This window comes from Tursiops truncatus, chromosome 12 (genome assembly GCF_011762595.2).
Source record: "Tursiops truncatus isolate mTurTru1 chromosome 12, mTurTru1.mat.Y, whole genome shotgun sequence".
Lineage (NCBI taxonomy): Eukaryota > Metazoa > Chordata > Mammalia > Artiodactyla > Delphinidae > Tursiops > Tursiops truncatus.
In genome coordinates this window covers 8,508,435-8,530,071 of record NC_047045.1, presented here as the reverse complement: position 1 = coordinate 8,530,071, position 21,637 = coordinate 8,508,435, and the positions used below count along the sequence as shown (strand labels likewise).

Sequence of the window (21,637 nt, the reverse complement as noted above, 5' to 3'; positions counted from 1 at the left end):
AACAAACAAGCTATTTCAATCACAACAAAATATGTTACACACCATTTGAGAAGAACATATTTGTATATTCCTCGGTAGTGCTGAACATACATTAAGGTTATAAAAATAGTGGAACGCTAACTATTATAGCAAAATTAGTAAACCCAGCCTTCCTGAGTAAAGTCAGATCGGCGCTGGCTCTCTAATCTCTCTTGTGAATAACCTATTTTTAAAACGCTCTTCCAATTAATCCCACATATTCACGGGGATAATCCCAAGGGGAAGGATCATCCTTACACGTTCCCTGTAATCAGCCCAGCTCCTTAGTCAGTCACAATCACGGAGCCTAAACTCACCCACAAGAGGCCACCCTGACCGTTGACACTTCTCTCCAGGCTGGGATTTCCTGCCATCCCTGGAACACCAGCTGGCCTTCTCTGCGTCCACTTGAGGCTTAAAATAAGAAACGTGTTTTAAATCTCTTCTGCGAACTGTCTCCCGTATTATTTAGATTTTACATTCTTAAAGAAATGTAGGCTCAGTCCTGCTTTTTTCACTCTACTGAGAATCTCCATCTTTTTAAGATCTTAGGTTGCCTTCTGACATTTGACCCTTGGGGAAAAGCAAACATCTCTATTTTCTGTTACCAGAATGTGTCCGTTCTTCCCTTAGGACGATAATTGCTTGTGTGCGTTGCTCTCTCCCTAAACAGCTCATCCCAAAGGCTGCAGTTAAAATCATGCTTGCTCGCACCATGGCTGTGGTTTGTTCCCTCTCTCTCTCTGAGTTTCTCAATTATGCACAATGTGATTTCATTCTGACTCTTCCTAGTTTGTTCTTAGTTCTTTCATACGCTCTTTTCCCGCCTCTACAGGTCAGCGCAGGCAAGCTCCAACGTGATGCTCTTCCTCACCTTCATCCCCGCTGTCCTGCGGCATCTCGAGCAACGCCCTCAATTGCATCTCACAGCTGCATTTTTCTTAATCAAAAAAATGTTGTTAGAAGATGAGCTCTATTAAGTGAAAAAAAATCTGTCCCCTCCATGAGTTATTCATTTTCAGTCATCTATATTAAATATATTTTTAAAACTCTGCATTAGAGAAAAGTGAAAAAAAGAGAGAACAGTGAACATCCAGGTACTTACACGTGTGATCTGCCCTCCAAAATCTCCCGACAAAAATAACCGCCTGTGTAAATAAGATTTCACTCTTCAAAATACAATATTTATTTTAGGGGATAAAAGGGAAATAATGTCGATCTCATACCATAACCATAAAAAAAGTCTAATCATAGAAAAACAGCAAAGTCATTTGTTCCAGCTCTTTAAAAATATTTTAATCATGCAAAATCAGCATAATGCTAAAATGTTAAGTAAGATGAAGTGGCTTTTGGTCGTTTTACAGGATGTATATTTGGCAATAGTTATTAAAAATAACAGAACTCTAAATATATAGATTCAGAAACGGTATTTTTAAATACAGCAGTAAACAACAGACACTACTGCACTTTATACATTTTCTGGCATAACACTGCCATACAGTTACAGGATTATAAAATAAGTGTTTCATAGTACCATACAGATCCAGAAACTGGCTACAGCTCCTACCACATACACATGGTATTGGTGTGCACAGACGTGCACGGCATTCTGTAATTCATCCTGCAGGAGATGACAGAGCACAGAGAAGGCCCACGGCTGCTGGAGAGTCAGCGCTCATGCAGGAAGGAAAGCACACATCTTTCTAAGAATCTACCCATTTTCCTGAAATACTCAAAATACAAAGGACACAATAGTTTCCCAGCTGAAGCGGTGACTGGACCCAGTTAGCCGTCTATCTTCTTAGGTAACACGGAAGAGGAGTGGACAGCTCACTTGGGAAACACGGAAACACCCTTCTTATAAAAAGGACAGGGCTTCCCTGGTGGTGCAGTGGTTGAGAGTCCGCCTGCCGATGCAGGGGGCGCGGGTTCGTGCCCCGGTCCGGGAAGAGCCCACATGCCGCGGTGCAGCTGGGCCCCGTGAGCCATGGCCGCTGAGCCTGCGCGTCCCGAGCCTATGCTCCGCAACGGGAGAGGCCACGACAGTGAGAGGCCCGCGTACCGCAAAACAAAAACAAGCAAAAAAGGACAAAGAACAAAACGCTTGTCAAACCCTTGCTCTGGTTTGTTGCTCTTAACGGTGGTGCCACACGAGGAAGACGCCGTCGCTCTCGCCGGCGTGGGGTACAGTCACATGGTTAGAAACAGCCTAGCGCGGGACCTCCTTCCCGTCTCTGCAGCCACTGCCTCCACTTAACTTCCTGTCAGTAGAACCACGGGCAGAGGAATTCAACCTGGTGGCGCATCATGTGATTATTCCTCTCAGTCTGTGAAAGGTTTCCATCTACTGTGGGGTAAGCGGAATCCAGGCTGAAAATGCGAGCATGAACGGCATTGCTTCCCATTCACACCAGTCCAGATCTCCCTGGCACGGATAACACCGAGCACGTTCCCACCGTAAAGCTTCTGCATCCTCATCTGTTCCTCATTCCAGTAAATTCTGGCACTCCACAAACCTACAGTCAGTTACATCTTTATTTCTATAGTGAGTTTCTAGTGCCTGTTTCTAATTTTTGTTTCGATTGTTATTTTCCTCTTCTCCACATGAAACTAAACCCACCAGCACTGAAAAAGGTGTTCATCTGACCAATGACTGCAGACCTTGGACACTTCTTAGGACCAAAGCTTATTACACAACGAATCTCTCTAGTTAATGTAACTGTTCCACAAACTCCATTATAATTTAAAAACAAAAATATGATAAACTTTATAGCTTCAACATATTTTTCATATTAAAATATATAAGGTTTCTGATTTGTCTAAAAAAGGTCTCTCAGCATAACAAGTGCGCACTGGTGCCTTTTCCCTTTCACTTCGTCTTTACACTAAAGCATTTTATGGAGAATTTTATATAGAGACCTCTGAAAGAACAACCCCAAATAATTTTTGATGGAAATCAGAAGTTTTGAACTGGCGAGAGGGGTAGGCAGAACTGGTATTTCAATGTTTCCCGAGATAGAAAGATTCAGCTGTAATTTACACAGCAGGTGTCCAACTGCTCACAATTTCCTAAACAACTGCAAAATGGTGACGAATGAATTATAACAGGTATTGTATGAAAACTGATACCCAGTGAAACTGTGCATGAAGTCCAAGGTGGCCCACCTTCCTCAGAAGACAGCGATCACGGGGTCCGACACCCTCGGCATCCAGGGGAGGCTCCGGAGACCCCTCCTCTACTGGAGAGGATGCAGCCCAGTGTACGTGCCCCTTCACCAGGACGCCCACTCTGGTTCTCAGCCACCTCCCCATCTCTGAACTCAACCTCCAGGCAAGAGTTTGGGCCATAAAACGAAGCAGTTAATTGTATCCTCCACGTGAACACTTTAATTCAAGGAAACAAACATATTAAGAAGTTATTTCCCACAAGTAACTAAAACAATAAACTTCTCAACAGATGAGGGAAAAAGCAGAAGATGACAAAAAACATTCTCTCTAATCTAGGGAAAAAGCAAGAACAAGTACTGTTTAAATGTTTCTAATAAAATTACAGCATAAAAGTCCAAATTAATTTCAGATTCCCCCAACTATCTACTGGAATTAAACTTTTAAATCATTTCTCTAATAGAATTCCATTCTCTACATCCCTCTGTATCTAAAAGCAAAAGTAAAACACAGATTAATATCACTTGTAGTAACTGAGAGATGTTTACAATGAAAATTACAGGGTGTAGCAAAATTAGGCAGAAGCATAAATAAATGTAACAATGAAGTTAATCTTTCTGCTGTAAGATCTTACTTCTTTCTCAAATGTAACACATTTTTGAACACTGTGGCTAGTACACTTCCTTTTGAACTGATGTTACTGATACAAATGGAAATGTCTCCAAAATGAGAAAGCACGAAAGTAAATTTCATTAAATTAACTGATCTTCACGGTTTGGAATGTTTCTTATGGCAAGATCTTATAATGAAGTAAAAATTTAAACTTCTGAATGAAAAGCATTCACATTAGTTAAGGCACATCTGGACACCTCCAGGCATTCATATTTATAACGATATTATTTTATTATTAACTTCAGTAATAAGGAATTTCTAAAACGTGGTCTGTCCCTAAGCACAGTCTGCTGGGTGGGCTGGAACAGGCAAAGAGGCAGGGTGTACTCGCTGTCACCCTAGAGATTACTCAACAAATACGCTCATGGAATAAACACTAAAGAATTCTAAATTGAAAGAAGTCAACCCTTTGTACACCCCTAATTTTCCAGATCCTACTGACCCAGGCCATCATTTTCTGCAACTGCACCTACTTTGAAATGATTCTTGCTTGTCTAACTTCAGCCTACCTTACACTTAATGGATATACCCCAAAGGAAAAAAAAATTGGAACTTTTTAAGTGGGAAACAAAATAGAAATCTTCAAAACTACTCCTATAACAAAGAGTCCCCACTCACCCCAAATAAACTTGAGAGACCCACAGATGCAATTACAATCAAGCAAGATCAAGAACGCCCTTCTTTTCTCAGGTTAGAAAATAAAGCTTTTAGAAGAGCCTCAATTATAGAAAGACAAAGAAACTGGCTTGATTTAGTTACTCAGTAGATTATACACTCAACCATAACTCTACTATAAACCTGGGAAATTTAACTTGAAACAATTAAACAAATATTCCCTCTCCATCAGTTCAACCAGTTTTTGACAACTTGATAAGGAAGTTTACTTTCTAAAATGATTTTTTAGAGAGTAACTCAAATGTAATACTGTACTACAATATTTTTCCTTTTTCACCAGAGCATTCCTTCTGTCAGGTTAAAGTGTAAAAACTAGAGACAAAGTAGGTGATTTTTAAACACAATCTTTATATTTTTAATACTTAGCAAAAAATATTAGAACTTCTCTGGTAACTCCAGAGTCATAAGTTTTGTTTTCTCCTTGAAACTCAAAATGGTTGTTTCTCAAAACTAAAATCCAAAATAAAACTATACCAAATAATTTTTGAACTGAAAACTGGACATGACTTAGAGAAAGCAGACATATTTTCACTTCTGTCATGATTCTTTTCAGTTTCTTATGAGATTGAGCATAAGGATGTATAATGGTACAATACTCTTAATATAATAAACTTTTTCTCTACAGAAATATATCTTGTCATTATATATCACTTTACAGTATTTCAAAATATTTTCACATATATCGTCTCCTTTGGGATATGAAAGCACAAAATATTAGAAATATACTAGACTGACCAAGCGGTGTAACATCTATTTGCCTGAAATGCAAATTAGTATTTTATCAATAGCCAATACTTAGTATATTCACAGTCCATGGTACAATGATAAAGTCTATATAGTCACAAAAATTCAATAAAGTTTCTTCTAGTCATTTGGCCATGCTCCACTGCATTTTGATAACAGCTTCTTAGTTTCTGCAAGCACATGGTAGTTCTTAAAAATACAAAACATCACAGTCAAACCCAGAGGGCTGTTTCAGGTCGTAACACACACACCTAAAGACACACCTACAGATCTTATTGTAAAACTATTGAATGTACAGAGTATTCTTAATAGAAAAAAACTCTAGACGTTCCTAATTTTTATCTGCAAAAGGAATGTCATCCTCTCACTTGTTTCCACTGAAGAATTCTCTCGTAAGTTATTTACAGATTAAGCGTAGGAATCATACTGTTTCACATGAGTATGCATTTCAAAACAACATGGTAGAAAAAGGCCACTGTTTTCAGTGGAAGCCAGGCAGTTTTCCCTTGACACTAAATATTCTCAAATTAAACAGTACAATCTAATCAAACCCCTAATTAGGAATACGCTAAAAGTTAAATTATTGAATGAAACATTTTTACTTCTAAGGGTTCTGATATACTATTAGTTTCTAAGTGATTTAGATTATATCCATTTCTTTTAGTATCTGTCCACTTATTAATATTTTAATATCTGGTCACAAAATTTTAACATTATGCACTTGGAAAGTGGTGTGAACACTTTATCATGTATGCAAAATTGGTAAGGTGTTTCAAATGAATCATATTCCTACAATTCAGCCCAATGTGACAACCTACTCTCATGCGCTAAGCTGTAGAACTGTTTATTGAGCTCGATGGGGCCATTAGAGGGTCCATGTGAAAAAACACAGAAATTGAAATGCAAAAGCAGAATGGTTTCCCCAAATCCTAATGCTCACTTCATTAAACGGTAGAAAGCAAAAACTGTCATATTATGAGAAATGATAGTGAAAAAATATTCTATATTTATTGGAATACAATATATAACATGAGCGTTACTCACATTCATATAAAATAAGTCAGATTTGAGCAACAATGCTGTTTCATGTAAACTTCAAGGCAATGTAACCCTTCTAAAGCATACTACTTGTGTGTCTATTTTCTAGAAACCCTCTGCTAAAAATCCTCTGGTCAATAAAGGTAGCAGAAGATGACATAATGTGATTTAAAAATAGGACATAGTAAAAATTCTCTGAGGGTTAAAGTGAATAGAACTTCCCTTAAGGGCCTAAGAAACACACAAAAGCCAATTCCTTTCTAAAGGAAATGAAGAAAAATTTTTTCTGTGAATTGCTTTCACTGTATGTGTACGTATGCTCTGAAGTTCTCACCACAGTGTTTGACTGTTTTCGAATGCGCAATAATTAGTAATAATAGTATAAGCAAGAAAGTTATTTGCTCTTACCCAATATTAACACATTCAGTGCTTACTAAAACTGAATACATGGGATGTCCAGTCTGTTCTCAATTTCGAGCTTTGACAACTTAGAGATGCAGCAGATTATGTTTTTTCTAAAGATATACTGTGGACTAAGCCATATTAATGTCATAGTCTACATAACACTGAGATATTCATGGTTTTAGGGACCACTGCCTTGTTGCCAGTGCCAGATGCGTGCCTTTTGAAAACGAATAATTTCCTTTCTTATTTTTTAATTCTTTAGTCATTTGCATTCAGAAACAAGCACCAAATTTGTGCAGAACAGCCACAGAAGGCAAAATTCTCTTCTTGGACTTTTGCATCAAAATTTGTTTTTAAGCACTTAACACAGAAAACCATTTTTATTATTTTAAACAAATTCTTGAAATAATACAGCCGACAGTTCCCTCTACGCCACGTAAATGTCACTGTAGTAGATCATCCGAATGTACACTAGAAATGCGCGTGCCCGCCGACACAAGTGGCCAACGAGGGAGAGAATGGAGAGGGGAAGAGGAAAAACAGCAGGACCGACAAACGGGGAGGGGCAAGTATATCTCCCCAAGAACATCCATCCCACTTACCAGAAACTAAAAATAAGCATGCTGAGGTGCTGTAATGAAAAGACTCCCAATTTCTTCCAAATACATCTGAGAAGACCAAATTCTTTCTCGCAGCTTAAAAACAAAGGAATCCATAAAACGGGCAAAGGGGTGGCAACCTAACGAAATTATCCACTTGATTTTCTTCATGTAGAGCGGAGTCTCTCCAAAGAATTTATTTGCTGTATCGAAGACTACATGGTTATTTCCAGATACACTGAAAAGAATTTAAAAGTAATTGTTGTGTACTGGATTCGAAAACTCACGTCCCCAAAGTGTTACAGAATGCATTCATGAATTGGGTCCTGTCTTCAGACTTCTGGTTAAATATTAAATTCACTGTCATCCAAAATCAAAACCAAGTGACAATTAAATGCTTACAACAGAGATCACCAACAGCCGGCTACCCTCCGAAACGTGGCCTCTGCTCCTCACCCACACGGGTCTGTGGGCTTCCTGATAATTCACTGTAAGAGTGCGTCATCGTGGGAACCTGTCTCTCCGGGACTCTCACAGTCCTTGTTACGCTTTTCACGCTCTTCATCTTTTTCAGAGGGAGACGCACTCTCCTTTTTCTCCAGCGCATGCGCAATTGTCTCTTCTGGTTGAGGACGGGAATCGTCGGCATCACCCTCTCTCTCTGGGTCTCCTGACCCGGCAGCCTCGCTGCCGGCCTCTGAGCTGGGCCAGTCTGTCTCCTCCTCCGGCTCCCTAGGTGTCACTTTTTTGTCTTCGGCAGCTTTGCTATTTACACGCCCAGCTGCAGAGGGATTTTTGGAGTCCTTGGGTTTTTTGTGCATAGACGTCTGGCTGTGATGCCCCGAGGTGGGCGGGGCGGGGGTCTTCGGGGCTTTGCTGCCCTCGGGCTGTTCCCTCCTGGGTGGTCCCCAGATAAAATTCTCCGAGGGCGTGTAATGTTTCTGGGCGAAGCGCAGGAGTCTTCTCCTTTCCCTTCTGTCTCTAATTGTGTACACGAAATACTCCAGGGCGCTCTGTTTAATATTGGGGATGGTATTTTCCACAAGAGCCTCATGAAGGATAAATTTTACAAGAGGAGATTTAAAACTTTCATATCCAAGCTCGCCGAGGCTTTTCAGAATACGAGTGATCCTTAAATAGTTGTGCTGAGACCTGGAAGAGGATTGAATACAACGAAGGAGGAAAATTAGGTGGCGGAAAGCAGGGGCCTAAAAACCACTGGGAAACTATTTCTGATGGAAGAGTAAGCTGGGAAAACATGCCTTGTAATGACTTGGCTAAAAGTCGTAGCAGACACCGCTAAGAAGAATAAAACAAGATGTGAAACCCCTGTACCTCAGTGTAACGCCAATCTATGTAAAACTCCAATGCATAAAAGAAATTCTCCTTTTTCCTTTAGTTCTTTGTACTTGAAAAACATTTAGATTTTCAATGTATTCCCATGGATGTCGAATTGCTGTTTGTTTGTTAAATACACTGAAGATGACTATCTACTACACAAACGTATCGTACCTGTCACAGGTAAACAGTGCCGAGCATTGGTTAACAGCCGAATGTACGACTTACAGGGTCAGCGGGCCAGCAGAACCCACCATATCAAGCAACTCAGAAGGAAAGCAGCAGAAACCGTTCTACCTTGCTGGAACAATTCCGACAAAGGAGGCAGAAGTGACTTATTTAGCAGAGCAAAGAGTATAGACTTTGGAGTCAGAACCGAATTCACACCCTAGCCGCCAACAGCTACATGAGATCACGGCACCCCTAAGGCTCAAGTACCCTCATCTTTAACGTGGGGGAAGGGCCCACACCTCACTGCACTTGTAAGCATCAAATTAGCTGACATATATGCAGAGCATGTGGAACTCGATAAATTTCAGACACTATTTAACATCAGTATAATTATTGGTATTGGTATTATTCAGATTTGGTACTAAGGACTACCTTATGTGTACCTATCCCACCTTAATCACCTCATTCTCTTCCGTCTGTGGCCTCTCTCTCACCTCCTCTTTCCCTATCACAGAATTTTAAATTTTACTTCTAATGGCATTGACTGCAAAGACTCCTCTTTCCCCAGATTGCACTAACATCTTTCTTTTCTTGTCCCAAAACTAAAGCCATTAGCAGATGAAAACTTTCCAAACCTATTTTGTCACGATTCATAATCTTGCCCCCCTACCTCACTCAGCCCAAGAGTTGCTTTATTACAAATACCTGGCTGCATCCTAAGGGAACCTTCAGGTCCATGTATTAATCATGTGTGTCATCACCAGCCCGGGTTAGTTACTCACCCAATATTGCACCACTTATTCCTCACTTCCCCAAACCTGTCTATACCTCAGACACTGAACTTTAGACAAGCATCGCATACACCTGCCTTGGCTTCCACAAGTGCTTGGTATTCACTTAGGAATAACTAGCAACTTATTTGGGAAGCATGGAAGAGGATACTGAATTATTTGAGGGATGGAAGGGCGTGGCTCCATGGCCTTATATTTTAAGAAGAGAGTTAGTTTGGACAAAACTAAACCCTTAATGATGTGGGCTCACCAGACGCTAGAAATGACAAGTCCAGCAGTTTTCATTATCTCCAGCCTCCTGGATGTTTACCAAAATAGTGTTCTCTTACTATTCGACTCTTTGAAGGCCAAAGGGTACAATGTAGCACAGATACATTTCAGTCTTATGAATCTGTATTTTTTAATAGTTAGGAAGTACCGGTCTTGTGAGACAATACAAATTTGAGTGAAGTTAAGACAATGTCTTTATCAGCAAGACTGATCCAATGTAGAGTTTGCATACTCTAAAAACTTGGTGGTAAAAATCCCAACATTTGCTTCATAAGTCTATGAGAAAGAGAGATATGGAAAAGCAGAAGAATGTTTTCCTTTAAAAATCCCAAAGAAGAGTTACACGACACAACAAAATTTACTATATTTGCAAGCAGCTCAGTTTCACATATCCAGTCCAGGATGAATGACCAAGATAAAATTTCTGTGTACACTTATCTGTATCAACACGTTCTCCAATTAAAAAGTTTACATAACAGTAGAAAAGGACAAACACTTGGGTTAAAGAGAGTGGAGATCAGGATTATAGAACAAAATTATACAAGAAAGAAATCGGGTGTTTCAGTATGATTTGAAATAAATGTCACAGAGAAATACAAAAAAAAACACCCCACACGCCTAGAGTTGTGAGTAGACTTTGGGGTCGCGTAGCAGATCAAAGAGAGAAGCTGGGCTTCCAGACAGCGGTAAGGGTAGTAAGAAGGGCTGAAGCTGTCAGGAAGAGCAGGTTAGCGAGGAAAGGACACACAAAAGCCAAGAACCAGGAGACAGAAAGTAAAAGTGAGAGGGGATTCCAGGGTCTAAAATACAGCTCCGTAATCCAAGGTGATTACAAATAAAATTGGAAATCCATCTTCGTGGTTGGTCTATATGTCTGCACTCTCGTGTTTGAAAATGTTTTACCTCTTTTAGTCATGGTCACTTGTTCACTAAACTTTATTTCACTTGATTTTCATTCAATAGTTTTTATCCGCTAGGCTACGATAAATGTATTGAGTTCCCTGCTTACTGTGAAAAACTCAAGATGTCATACAGCTTAAAACACAAGTAAAAGCTGTAAGCAATACCCACGGAAAGGAAAAATGATGGTGGAAAGGGAGCAGCATGGGGCAGTAGGGGTCAGGTTCCCCTCCCCACACCAAGCTAGGACATCACTCAACGACAGCCTTCGGAAGGGCGGCTTCCAGCTACTAATCTGAAGATCTGACAATAAAACCCCAAGGAGGATTTAGGCAGACAAACCTGTTTTGTTCCTCATTATTCATTCAACAAACATTTACTAAGTATGATTGCTATTCCGACCAAAACAAAACCAGCTGGAAATTCTCTAAAGATAGTCGTGGGTACATGGAAGATGAGATGCTACCAGATCCTCTTCAAAGGCTGCCTTCTGCCAGCCTTCATGTCAACAGGCTACTTGCACACAGCTTTCTGTGACAGTCTGACATAAGTGCTTAGAAACTCTGTCCAGAGATAGCTACCTGCATTGCCTAGGCAGAGGCATATATACTTCTGCTGTAAGTGCTCTACAGAAATCAAAGTGAACTTGAGTTATGAGGTAATGGGTCTTCTCGTCAAGATCATAATGCTTTATGCCCATATCCTGCGTGTTTTAGTGCAAGCTACCATTTTAACAGCGTTGATTATGACTAATAAAGTAAATGGAAGGCTTAAACAATATTGTACTCGTACTCGTTTTACACAAGCAAGATAAAAGTTCTAGGAAAGCACAAAAAATTTAGTTAAGCAATGCAAAAAATTCTGTTTGGGGCAAAGAAAAATTTCTTAGGTTAGTTTTAATTTTTTTTTCTCTTAGTACTTGCCCAGTTCAGCTAATTACAATGTGCTAAAAATGTTTAAAGTTGGTTTTATAGTCCAGTGCTCATAAGTCACCCTATAATTAAAAAGAAAAAAAAGCCAGTTTGCATGCAAAGAAAATAATAATAAACAAAAACCAACTTTGGGCATATGTGTTAATGAAAGTTATAAATATCCAAGCAAAAGAATATAGCAGGGCTTCCCTGGTGGCGCAGTGGTTGGGAGTCCGCCTGCCGATGCAGGGGACACGGGATCGTGCCCCGGTCCGGGGCGATCCCACATGCCCTGGAGTGGCTGGGCCGGTGAGCCATGGCTGCTGAGCCTGCACGTCCGGAGCCTGTGCTCCGCAACGGGAGGGGCCACAACAGTGAGAGGCCCGCGTACCGCAAAAAAAAAAAAAGAATATAGCAAATCAATTCCAAATAAACTGGTAAAATTTTCTTCCAGGTGTTTGGCTTTATTAACCAAAAATGGGCTTCTGGTTTTGACCTAAATGGTGAAGATTCTAATTTTCCCTCGTTCTTAGTAAAATGTATGAGTACCTGTCAGTCTTATGAAATGATTTTTATATGTCATAGGCTTAATTCATGGATTTAATCTAAGAAAGCACTGTGCCTGAGAAGCGTGCTGAGCTAGCAGAATCTCACAGCCTAGGGGATGGGTCTGGAAAAGTGTCCACAAACAACAACCGCAAAGGTCAAGCAACGTGGGGTAAAGAGCGAGCGAGGCCACACTTGGCTGGGGACAGCGGAGATGCTTCAGGAAGAAACAGCTCTGAAACCGAGCAGCCGCGTTTCTACCTGGAATGTCACTCTGTTTTGGCTGCTACTTTGTTTTGCTTTAGAATACAGAACAGGAATGAAGTGCATTTCAGACGAGCTTTTGAATGCAAATTCCTGAGCCCATCTGTTGCTTGTTCTACGAGCCACAGAGAATTCCAACCCGGGGAAAACACCACGCCAGCCCGGGGTTGCACTGCGGGCCTTTACTTACTCGTTCAGGTGCTGAAACCTTTCCTGCCAGTTAACAGCCCGAGCGACATTTCCAGTTTTATCTATCAGTTTTATTCCAAAAAATTCCAGCATCATTTTATAAGCCAAGAGGAATCTTCTAATGGCCTCTTTTGTTTTCTTGAATTCCTAATGAAAAAAGAAAAGTCAGCTGGGTGACTCGGACTTATCAGGGCCATCGAATGGCAATATAATTTGGCTAATTCACACCAAATGGAATGAGCTGGCCTTACCTCAATTTCATACGTAGTTAGTTCTTTAGCGTAAAAGTTCAAGCCTTGTTCTCTCAGGGGGAAAAGCCTACGTTTTAGAAAAATAATATTTTTATATTAATGTTGCCTGGGAGACACACATGGTGAAACAGGTGCGAGACAGAGCACACGACTGACCATTGGATGTAGGTGTGGCTGTATTCCAGCTTCTCGTAATCTCCTTTCCACTTACTGAGAACTTCTTCAATGTAAACACCTAAAGAGTAAAGATTTAGAACACGAACCAGACGTGTAAAACATTGTTGGAGGCATTTTAAGACTGAATCGCTTAAGCCTTATGTTAAAACTTAACGACAGCACACAACAACAATGCTTGTGTAGGATGAATACCCTATGCCATATACTCTGCTATGTAATAAGTCTAATTCTAAAAACAAATTTATGGCACCTCAGATCGGAGAAAGCGCTACTGGACAGTTACTCTAAAGCAGAGGCTGGCAACCTATGGCCTGCCATCTGTTTTATAAATAAAGCTTTATTGGAACACAGCCAGGCACATCCATTCACGTATTTTCTATCATAACAGGGGAGCTGAGTAGTTGCAACAGAGATTGCGTGGCCCGCAAAGCTGAGGATATTTACTCTCTGGCTCTGTACAGAGAAAGTTGGCCAACCCCTGCCCTGGAGGGCCATAGAGTTCTTGAAATACTAGATCAAATAAAAATGAAATGTATGCCAGGCAAAAAGAAAGGAAGGAGACAAAGATGGGAAGAAGAGAAAGGAGAGAAGCAGGGAAAAGGAGGAAAGGGAGGAGAGAAAAGGGAAAGGAAATGGTGGTGAGCGCGTCCTAGCGGCGGGGGCCGGATTACACAGGGTGTAGACAGCCCGTTGAATCCGCCCAGCACTGTCTCAAACCAGCGTCACCAGCCCCGCTTTACCACTGAGGACATGGTGTGATTTGCTCAGTCACACATTAACAAAACCAGGAGCAGAACACAGGTCTTTCTGGTTCTGAAACGTAAGCCCTCTTCTTCACCACATCCAGTTCTTCTCCTATAGGAACTTATCACAGCAAAATCCTCTGCTTCCCAAATCTGTCTAGTCACAACTGACTGTGCGGCCACTTAGTCAATTTTATAGGAAAAGAGACAACAACCTAATATCTTTCTAAACGTAACTCATCTCCTTCTCGTTTCCTCCAGAGATCACCAGTTTGTACTAGAGGTCCACACTCAGGGTTTTTGGTAAAAGGCTGTTTTTTAATCATCAGCATGTTGAAGCCATTTACCTCCATAATTTCCCATTTGTTTCCCCTTCCATCTATCCCTCCTCCTACTTAATAAGTAACATACATCATTGCAGCCTTATGCTTACTGACAAGCGTGGTGTGTGTGTGTGTGTGTGTGTGTGTGTGTGTGTGCGCGTGCGTGTTCACACACACTGGGAAGGAAAGTGAGAGTTGATGTAATTTATATAATAAACTAGAATAACATTTTATGTGACCTTAGCTAAAACTTCTGACCTCCACCAGTCTTACAAGATTTCCAAATAACTTTTGTGATAAAGATTACAAAAAATTAATGCATTGCTTTAAGTTATCGTTCTAAATTACCACCTCAAAAATAAATTCACTGTTAGAAACATAAAAATAATTGAGTTAAATACTGTCATTATCTCTATGTTCAATGTTTTTAATATTTTGAAGGCATTCCTTTGGGAAAAATTTTTTAAATTCACATCAGAGTCAAATTACCTATCTATCATTGCATTTCTTCAAAAGGTTTTCTTACTCCACGTCCTAAAAAACTAACTAATTTAATTAATACTATTTCAACTAGTAAATAAAGCAGTACCTTTCTACCGTTAGTCAATACAACAGGGCATTTTTATCAAGAGGGCTCCTTCCAAAACAGGGCAGACTTCTGGGACACCAGAAATCAACTAAAGATAAGGGGATCTGGCCATCGCAGCAATATTCTTACATTGCTGGTTCTTACGCACCAACTGGTGCGTCTGCCAGTGCACAAATATATGGAATTCCTTAGATATTCTTCAGCCAGTTAGCTCATCAAAGAATGCAAGGTCCTGCCACTCGGAGAGCTTTGCAATCCATGACCCTCGTCCCCTGACTCACGCTGCTGGGGATTTGGCTGGGTTTCCACTGAGAGTGAAGAGCAGCGGCCAGGGCCATCTGGTCATCTCACAGAGATAAGGGCTCTACGGACAGGGAGCAGCCAGCTTTCTGGTTTGACCTGGATAAAATGAGGACGCCCACCGCGAACCACGGCCTGGTGCCTGGGTGGGTCATGCGTATCACCACGGAGACTGCACCCTCTCACTAACGGTCTAGGAAAGGTCCTGGGAGGGCAACTGTACAGTGTGGAGGAGGGCCAGTAGATCTGACAGAGCTGCGTGGAGATCTACAGTGTGTGCAGTTCCCTCCCTGGGATGCTGGAACGCTGAACAGGGGCTGCTCTAGCTCCCTGACCTTGAATCTGAAAATCGACAGGAAAGATTATTCTAATAGAAAAACAACCACCTTTCCATTATGTTCCAAAGATTTTCCGGGTTTGGCACAGTGAAAAGAACACCGAACTCTGGAGCCCAGATCCAAGTCTATGATCAAGTCTATGATCAAGTCGGTCATCAAGACCCAGCAACTTCATCTTTAAAATGAGGAAACTGAATTTGATCTCCCTCATGGGTCCTTAATAATCTAATATTCTATGGTTCTCAAAATCTCTTTTCCTCTCACAAAAATGGCCCCCACTACCTTTCAGATAGTAGTCGCCACTGTAAACAGGTGGTGGGAAGGATGGCTAATCCTCAAGTTACTCCCCCAGAACCTGCTGAGCAGATGCTCACAGGTCAAGGGTCTAGGACTCTGGGGACACACTGGACGGCAGGGCAGAGGAAAGCCAGTCAATGAACAATGAATGCACTGATTATGGAATGAACAAAGAATGACTAGCGGTACTACTATTTAAAGTTTGCTTTTTACCAAGGGAGCGGATTACTCACCATCAGGCTTAAATGGAATTTTATTCTTATAAAAACGAAGGTTGCTCAAGTCATTTTGATATCGGATATCTTTGAAGTTCTGCTAAAGGAAAAAATAAGTCAATCTCCAGCATATGGACATACAAAAAAAAGGCACAGGGGCTTCCCTGGTGGCGCAGTGGTTGAGAGTCCGCCTGCCGATGCAGGGGACGCAGGTTCGTGCCCCGGTCCCGGAAGATCCCACATGCCGCGGAGCGGCTGGGCCCGTGAGCCATGGCCGCTGGGCCTGCGCATCTGGAGCCGGTGCCCCGCAACGGGAGAGGCCACAACAGTGAGAGGCCCGCGTATCGCAAAAAAAAAAAAAAAAAAAAAAAGGCACAAGGACCTTCCTTGCACATTTGCTCACTGGCACCACAAAGTAACAAAAACAGAAGAGAAATATTTTACATTTTAGAAAAAAAAAATTCTATAGTCTTACTGGGTACTGGTGTCGGTATTTGTACAAATCCCTCGCAGCATAAAAACTTCTCTTTGGTTTGGCAGATACTTCAGTGGAATCAGCCTCCTAAAATAAAAAGTGAAATTCCATTTACGTGTTGAAGCAAGATAATTTCACCAAGAAGTTTCCAGAACAAACTTAAAATAATGACCATCCATAAAGAAAGCCTGAAAAGTGTCAAGATGTCCAGATAAATGAAGGATATTATAAATGTCCTCTTAATAATGTTTACAAGTAACATTTGTTGGCATTCTCGCTTCCTGAGTGGAAGCCAATAACATTTGTCCTAAGGTGTTTCACTAAATAAAAAACTTTATTATTCGCCAAAAGCCTACTGAGGCCAAATGTTATGGATCAGTATCCAGTAGAAACCTTAAAACCTTAGAATTCTTAAAACGAATTCGAGACCTATATTTTACCAGAGGTTACACAAGTGATTCTTTGACCAGACTTATTTTAGAATACTTTACATAACACTAAAAAAAAAAGTGTTAAGATAATAAATCAATTCCTCAAAGAAAACTGTCATTAATTTTGCAATGTTTAGCTGTACTTGGAAGTCAAGTAATATTAATGCAAGGAAAGGGGGCTTTTAACACAAACTAAATAGCTTTCTAAATTCCACCCTTTACAGCACCATAACAAGTACACAAAGGTATGAATAACCTTCCATTAATTCAGTGATAATACAATGTGATTAAAGGTAGAAAATTTCAAATATATACACACAAAGCAATAAAAGCTCTCAACTGGAATGAACTTCACATTACATTGTAGTAACTTATATGTGGTAGTTTACTCACACTATTTAAATTCTAAACCAAACTCCCAGCCCCATGACATAATTTTGAAAATATAAGATACAGGTCAATATAATCAGTTCGCATTCTCTAACTCCATGTATCAATACTATTATAACGTGCAGGAACGTGCTTTGGGTCCAGTGTCACGCAGAAGGGCAACAAGACTGGTGACAATGATGAAACAGATGACAAAGTTTAGGTCTGAATATTCATTAAGAGCTTTGCCCCTACCCTTTTCTCCTCAGCCCCCACCCCCATCTGTGCTGACAGACTGGCATCCTCTAGGCAGTTTTCACACGTTTCTGAAGTGGCATGATTCTCACTATTACTACAAGTACAGAGGTACTTACCAAACTCGCTGGTGTTTAACACTGGCTACTCTGTCACGTTACATAAGCGAGGCAAAGCTTACGTTCTGGTCCTTGCCACACGTTTCAAAATAGCTCTGCCTAGCAGGTTTCTGAATCTATTTAGCCTGAGCTACAACCCCATGACTCATCATCCGACATGTGTATAGAAAGCACTTTTCCATGTACAAAGCACATATTATTTCTTCTGATTCTTATAACACACCTGGCAGGCAGTTAGGAGTGCTTCCATCTTAGAAACAAGGTAACGCAGGCTCGGAGAATTTCACCAACACCCAGAGGCCAGCGACAGCGGGAGAATGAGAACCCCAGGCTCTGGGCTCCAAGTCTAACTAATTAGGTCTGAATCAGTTTCAGCTCCACCAAATGCGAAGGATCATTATAGAAACCGTGGTGTCATTTCAACAGCCCCAAACTGGGAGTCAGGATACTTGGGCTGAGTCTTCACTCTGCTGCTGCTTTGTGAAGCTTTTAACTGAATCCTAGTTTGATCATCTTTGAAATGAGGAGAATGACTCACACCCTGCCTATTTCCCAGGATTATCACGGGAACGCCCACCTCCTCCATCCTCTAAATGTGCCAACCTGCAGGCAGTGTCCCTGCTCCCCCCCACTTCCCGCTCCTTTGGTCTCTCTATTCCACCCCCTTTCACCTGCTCAGCCACCGATTTTGTTCCTTAACATATTATTCCTAGTTCCTGTGCCACCAAAATGTCCCTGTCTTTTTTTTGGGGGGTTTTTTGCAGTACGCAGGCCTCTCACTGCTGTGGCCTCTCCCATTGTGGAGCACAGGCTCCGGACGCGCAGGCTCAGCGGCCATGGCTCACGCGCCCAGCCGCTCCGCGGCACGTGGGATCTTGCCGGACCGGGGCACGAACCCGTGTCCCCTGCAACGGCAGGCGGACCCTCAACCACTGCGCCACCAGGGAAGCCCTGTCCCTGTCTTCTGGGTCATTTCCTTCAGCAAACATGCTGTAGTATCTCTCATCTTAAAACAAACATACAGGGCTTCCCTGGTGGCGCAGTGGTTGGGGGTCCGCCTGCCGATGCAGGGGGCGTGGGTTCGTGCCCTGGTCCGGGAGGATCCCGCATGCCACGGAGTGGCTGGGTCCGTGGGCCGTGGCCGCTGGGGCTGTGCGTCCGGGGCCTGTGCTCCGCGGCGGGAGGGGCCGCAGCGGTGAGGGGCCCGCGTACCGCAAAACAAACAAACAAACAAACAAAAAACGTACACAAATTGGAACTGACCCAAACCCCATCTGAATGACAGATCCATAGATCTGCTCCCTTTCACAGTAAAGCCTCACCGGAGAGTTGCCCAGAGTCCCCGTCCATCTCCTCTTCTCCCATTTACCACCCAACCAGGCTTCCATCCACAACCAAACGACTCTTGTGAATGCCACCTAACAAATTTCCATCTCACTGAGCGTCCTTCTTGGTGCTCAACTCAGGCAACCTCCCAGCAGCATGGGGCCAGCTAAGCCCTGTCCTTCCTGAAACACTGTCACCTGCCACAGCTGCCCTGGTTTCCGTCCCATCTCATCGGTCGCCCCTGGTCAGCCTCATCTCTGGTTCCCCCTCCTCACATGCTCTCAGTGGAGGAGTGCCCAAGGCTTGACCACATTTCTCACGCTCCTTGACGACCCCGTATCTTCCCAGGACTTTCAATACCTCCACTCGTACATGCTGATGACTCCAGTCCTGGACTGGGGCTCCAGTCGTAATTAACTACTCACCAACTCCACTTGGCTGTCTCATAAGATATTAAATCCAAGAGCATGCTTGACCTAACCTCAGATGCCGCTTTCCCCCTAGACTTCCCCATCTCAGTGAATGGCACTGTCGTTTGTCAGCTATTCAGTTGGACTAGGAATACAGCAATGGAGCTGGTAAGAAGTAGTCGGTCTGGGATAGACTTTAAAGGTAGCTCCAGTAGTTTTTGCAAATGACTGTGGGGTGTAGGGAACAGAAGACGTGGACAGTCAAAAGCAGCATTAAAAAGTAGAAGTTACATCAAAAAACAAACAAACAAACAAAAAGTAGAAGTTACATGGTGATACAGAGAAGAAAAATTAATCATTCAAGGGGAAAAGGAAGGGTTGGCGCCATTTACCATTTACTGGGGTTGCAATTAACTGATAGAAACATTAATTATAAAACTGTTTTATATAGATGGACCAGGTGAGTTGGACTGAATCTGAGCGGGTGTTTTTTGACATCCCAAACTTCTTCAGAAGGTTTCTTCATTTGGAGACAAGTGGGAGAGAAAAACACTGGAATACAGTGTCTCATACTTCCCTGAGGTTGAGCTCCCAAGGCAAGATGACCCAGCAGCAAGGGGCAGAGTTACATTCACGACTCCAGCACGTCCGAAGTTCTGATGCTGGTGACAGGCGTACTTGGGTTTGCACCTCTCTCTCCCTGGATGATCTTGGGCAAGCTTCTACTAAGCCTCAGTTTTCTCTAAAGTGGGGACTCAAAACAGGAACTCCCACCGCACCCCACCCCTAAAACTGCAGTTGATGGAAATGACCTGGATAGCACAGAGCTTGCACTAAGACTGTTTCCTCCTGACCCAAAAGGAAATGAACGTCAAGATGTAGAAGGCAGCCTTCCTATAAAATATACCGCTGATTCCTCTCCTCAACCCAAGAGCCCATGGTTACATCAGATTTGGGGCTCCACTTCCCACCCTCATCCCCCCATGGCTGATGGGAAGGAGGGCCTGACCCGGGACCACCAGCCTGTCAGAGCTCCGCCAGGCACACTTCTTCAGAGGCTCGGCCACGCAGCTCCTCCTTCTGAAGTTTTCTGGATTATTTTCAGTCCATCAGAGGTTAAAAGGGATATTTATCTCGTTACTAACCCCTCCTCCGAATTGTAGTGGGCAAATGACTTCAGCACAGCTGGATCAACAAGTCTTCTGGGTGAAACAGGAATTTTGAAGCGTGCCCTGAACTCCTGGGTTGGAAGGCCTGACTTGGAATAGGAACCCTGGTGTTTTAACGTTGGATGGGGACTCCCGCCGTAGGGAGACGGCTCGCTGCTCCATCGTAGTCTCACCTCATTCCGGGTTGTTGTTGTTGTTGTTGTTGTTGTTTTAACCAATAACACGCACTAGATGGGTTTTCACAATCCTCTGTTCTGAGGCAGGTTCCTCCCACCCCGCCTTCCATCACCCGTCTGCGGAGGCAGAGAAGACACCCCTCCAAGTTGGGTTCTGCCCGGAGGGACCGCCTCGTCGCGCCCGCGCTCAGGCCCCAGGCCGGCAGCGGACGGCTCCGGGCGACCGCCGCGCGCAGGCCTGGGTCCCGGGGCAGCGGGACGGCGGGGGGAGGACGAGGGGCCCTGCTCAGCCCCCGCCCAGGCCCCGCGCGCGGGGAGTCGCCCGGGGCTGCCCCCTTCCCGGCAACGTCCCCCCCATCCCGGCCCGAGGCCCCCCCGGCCGCGTACCTGCTCGGCGCCCGCCGCCTCGGCGTCCCGGTCGGGCGCGGGGCTGGCGCGGGGCCGGCCGCCGGCTCGCTCCGGGGGCTCCGGGGACTCCGGGGGCTGCGCGGGCTCCCGCCCCGGGCCCTCGCCGCCGCCCGGCCCCGGTTCCTCGGGCTCGGGCTCCGAGTCCGTCTGCCAGGTGGAGTCGCAGTCCTCCACGGTGGTGGGCTCGCGCACGCCGACCCCGCCGAGCAGGTTGCCCATCGGAGAGACGGGCGCGGGCGGGCGCGGGGCTCCGGACTCCGGCTGCGGCGGCGCTAGGGCCCGGGCAGGGCCGCGGCCAGGGCGCTGGGCGGCACCTCGGCGCCCAGCCCGCTCTGCCTGCGCGCGGCGAGCGGCGGGCGCAGGGCGGGGAGGAGCCCGCGGCCCCGGGACCGCCGCCCGCGCCCGAGCCCGCCCATCGCTCCCGCCTCCCCGGCCCCGCGCGCCGCGCCCGCCGCTCTGCCCCCCGGAAGGCCCGCCTCCCTCGGCCTCGGACGTGCCCGGGGGTCGGATCGGGGTCCGAGGAGGCGTCGCCGTCTGCGGGCGAGTCCCGTCCACATCCTCCCCCTCCCT

The 21,637-nt window shown here is 43.9% G+C and overlaps 1 protein-coding gene across 5 annotated transcripts; it reads right to left on the bottom strand.

The window, feature by feature from the left end:
* Positions 1-1,180: 1,180 nt before the first annotated feature.
* OGFRL1 (opioid growth factor receptor like 1) lies at positions 1,181-21,427 on the bottom strand. Of its 5 annotated transcripts, XR_002175184.3 has the most exons (8): positions 21,047-21,427; positions 16,405-16,491; positions 15,948-16,029; positions 13,104-13,182; positions 12,948-13,014; positions 12,698-12,843; positions 7,320-8,468; positions 1,181-3,402 (listed from the first exon to the last, which is right to left on the bottom strand). XR_002175184.3 is itself a non-coding variant. In XM_019929278.3 (7 exons), exons 1-7 carry the CDS (start codon positions 21,284-21,286, stop codon positions 7,802-7,804), a joined length of 1,368 nt encoding a protein of 455 aa, XP_019784837.1. In that variant the 5' UTR covers positions 21,287-21,427; the 3' UTR covers positions 1,289-7,801. The 5 variants fall into 5 exon arrangements, 4 of the variants coding, with proteins under 4 accessions (XP_019784837.1, XP_019784838.1, XP_019784839.1 ...); XM_019929278.3 differs by having other exon boundaries at positions 1,289-8,468; XM_019929279.3 differs by having other exon boundaries at positions 1,289-8,468; positions 15,948-16,026; positions 21,047-21,426.
* Positions 21,428-21,637: the final 210 nt, after the last annotated feature.

What these genes read in the sequence shown, in the direction of transcription:
- OGFRL1 (XM_019929278.3), bottom strand. Translation starts at nt 21,286, where the DNA reads ATGGGCAACCTGCTCGGCGGGGTCGGCGTGCGCGAGCCCACCACCGTG. An exon ending in AGGCGGCGGGCGCCGAGCAG is followed by an intron (nt 16,492 to 21,046) that starts GTACGCGGCCGG and finishes TTTTTATTTTAG; the next exon opens with GAGGCTGATTCCACTGAAGT. An exon ending in AGCCACACCTACATCCAATG is followed by an intron (nt 13,015 to 13,103) that starts GTCAGTCGTGTG and finishes TCTAAAACGTAG; the next exon opens with GCTTTTCCCCCTGAGAGAAC.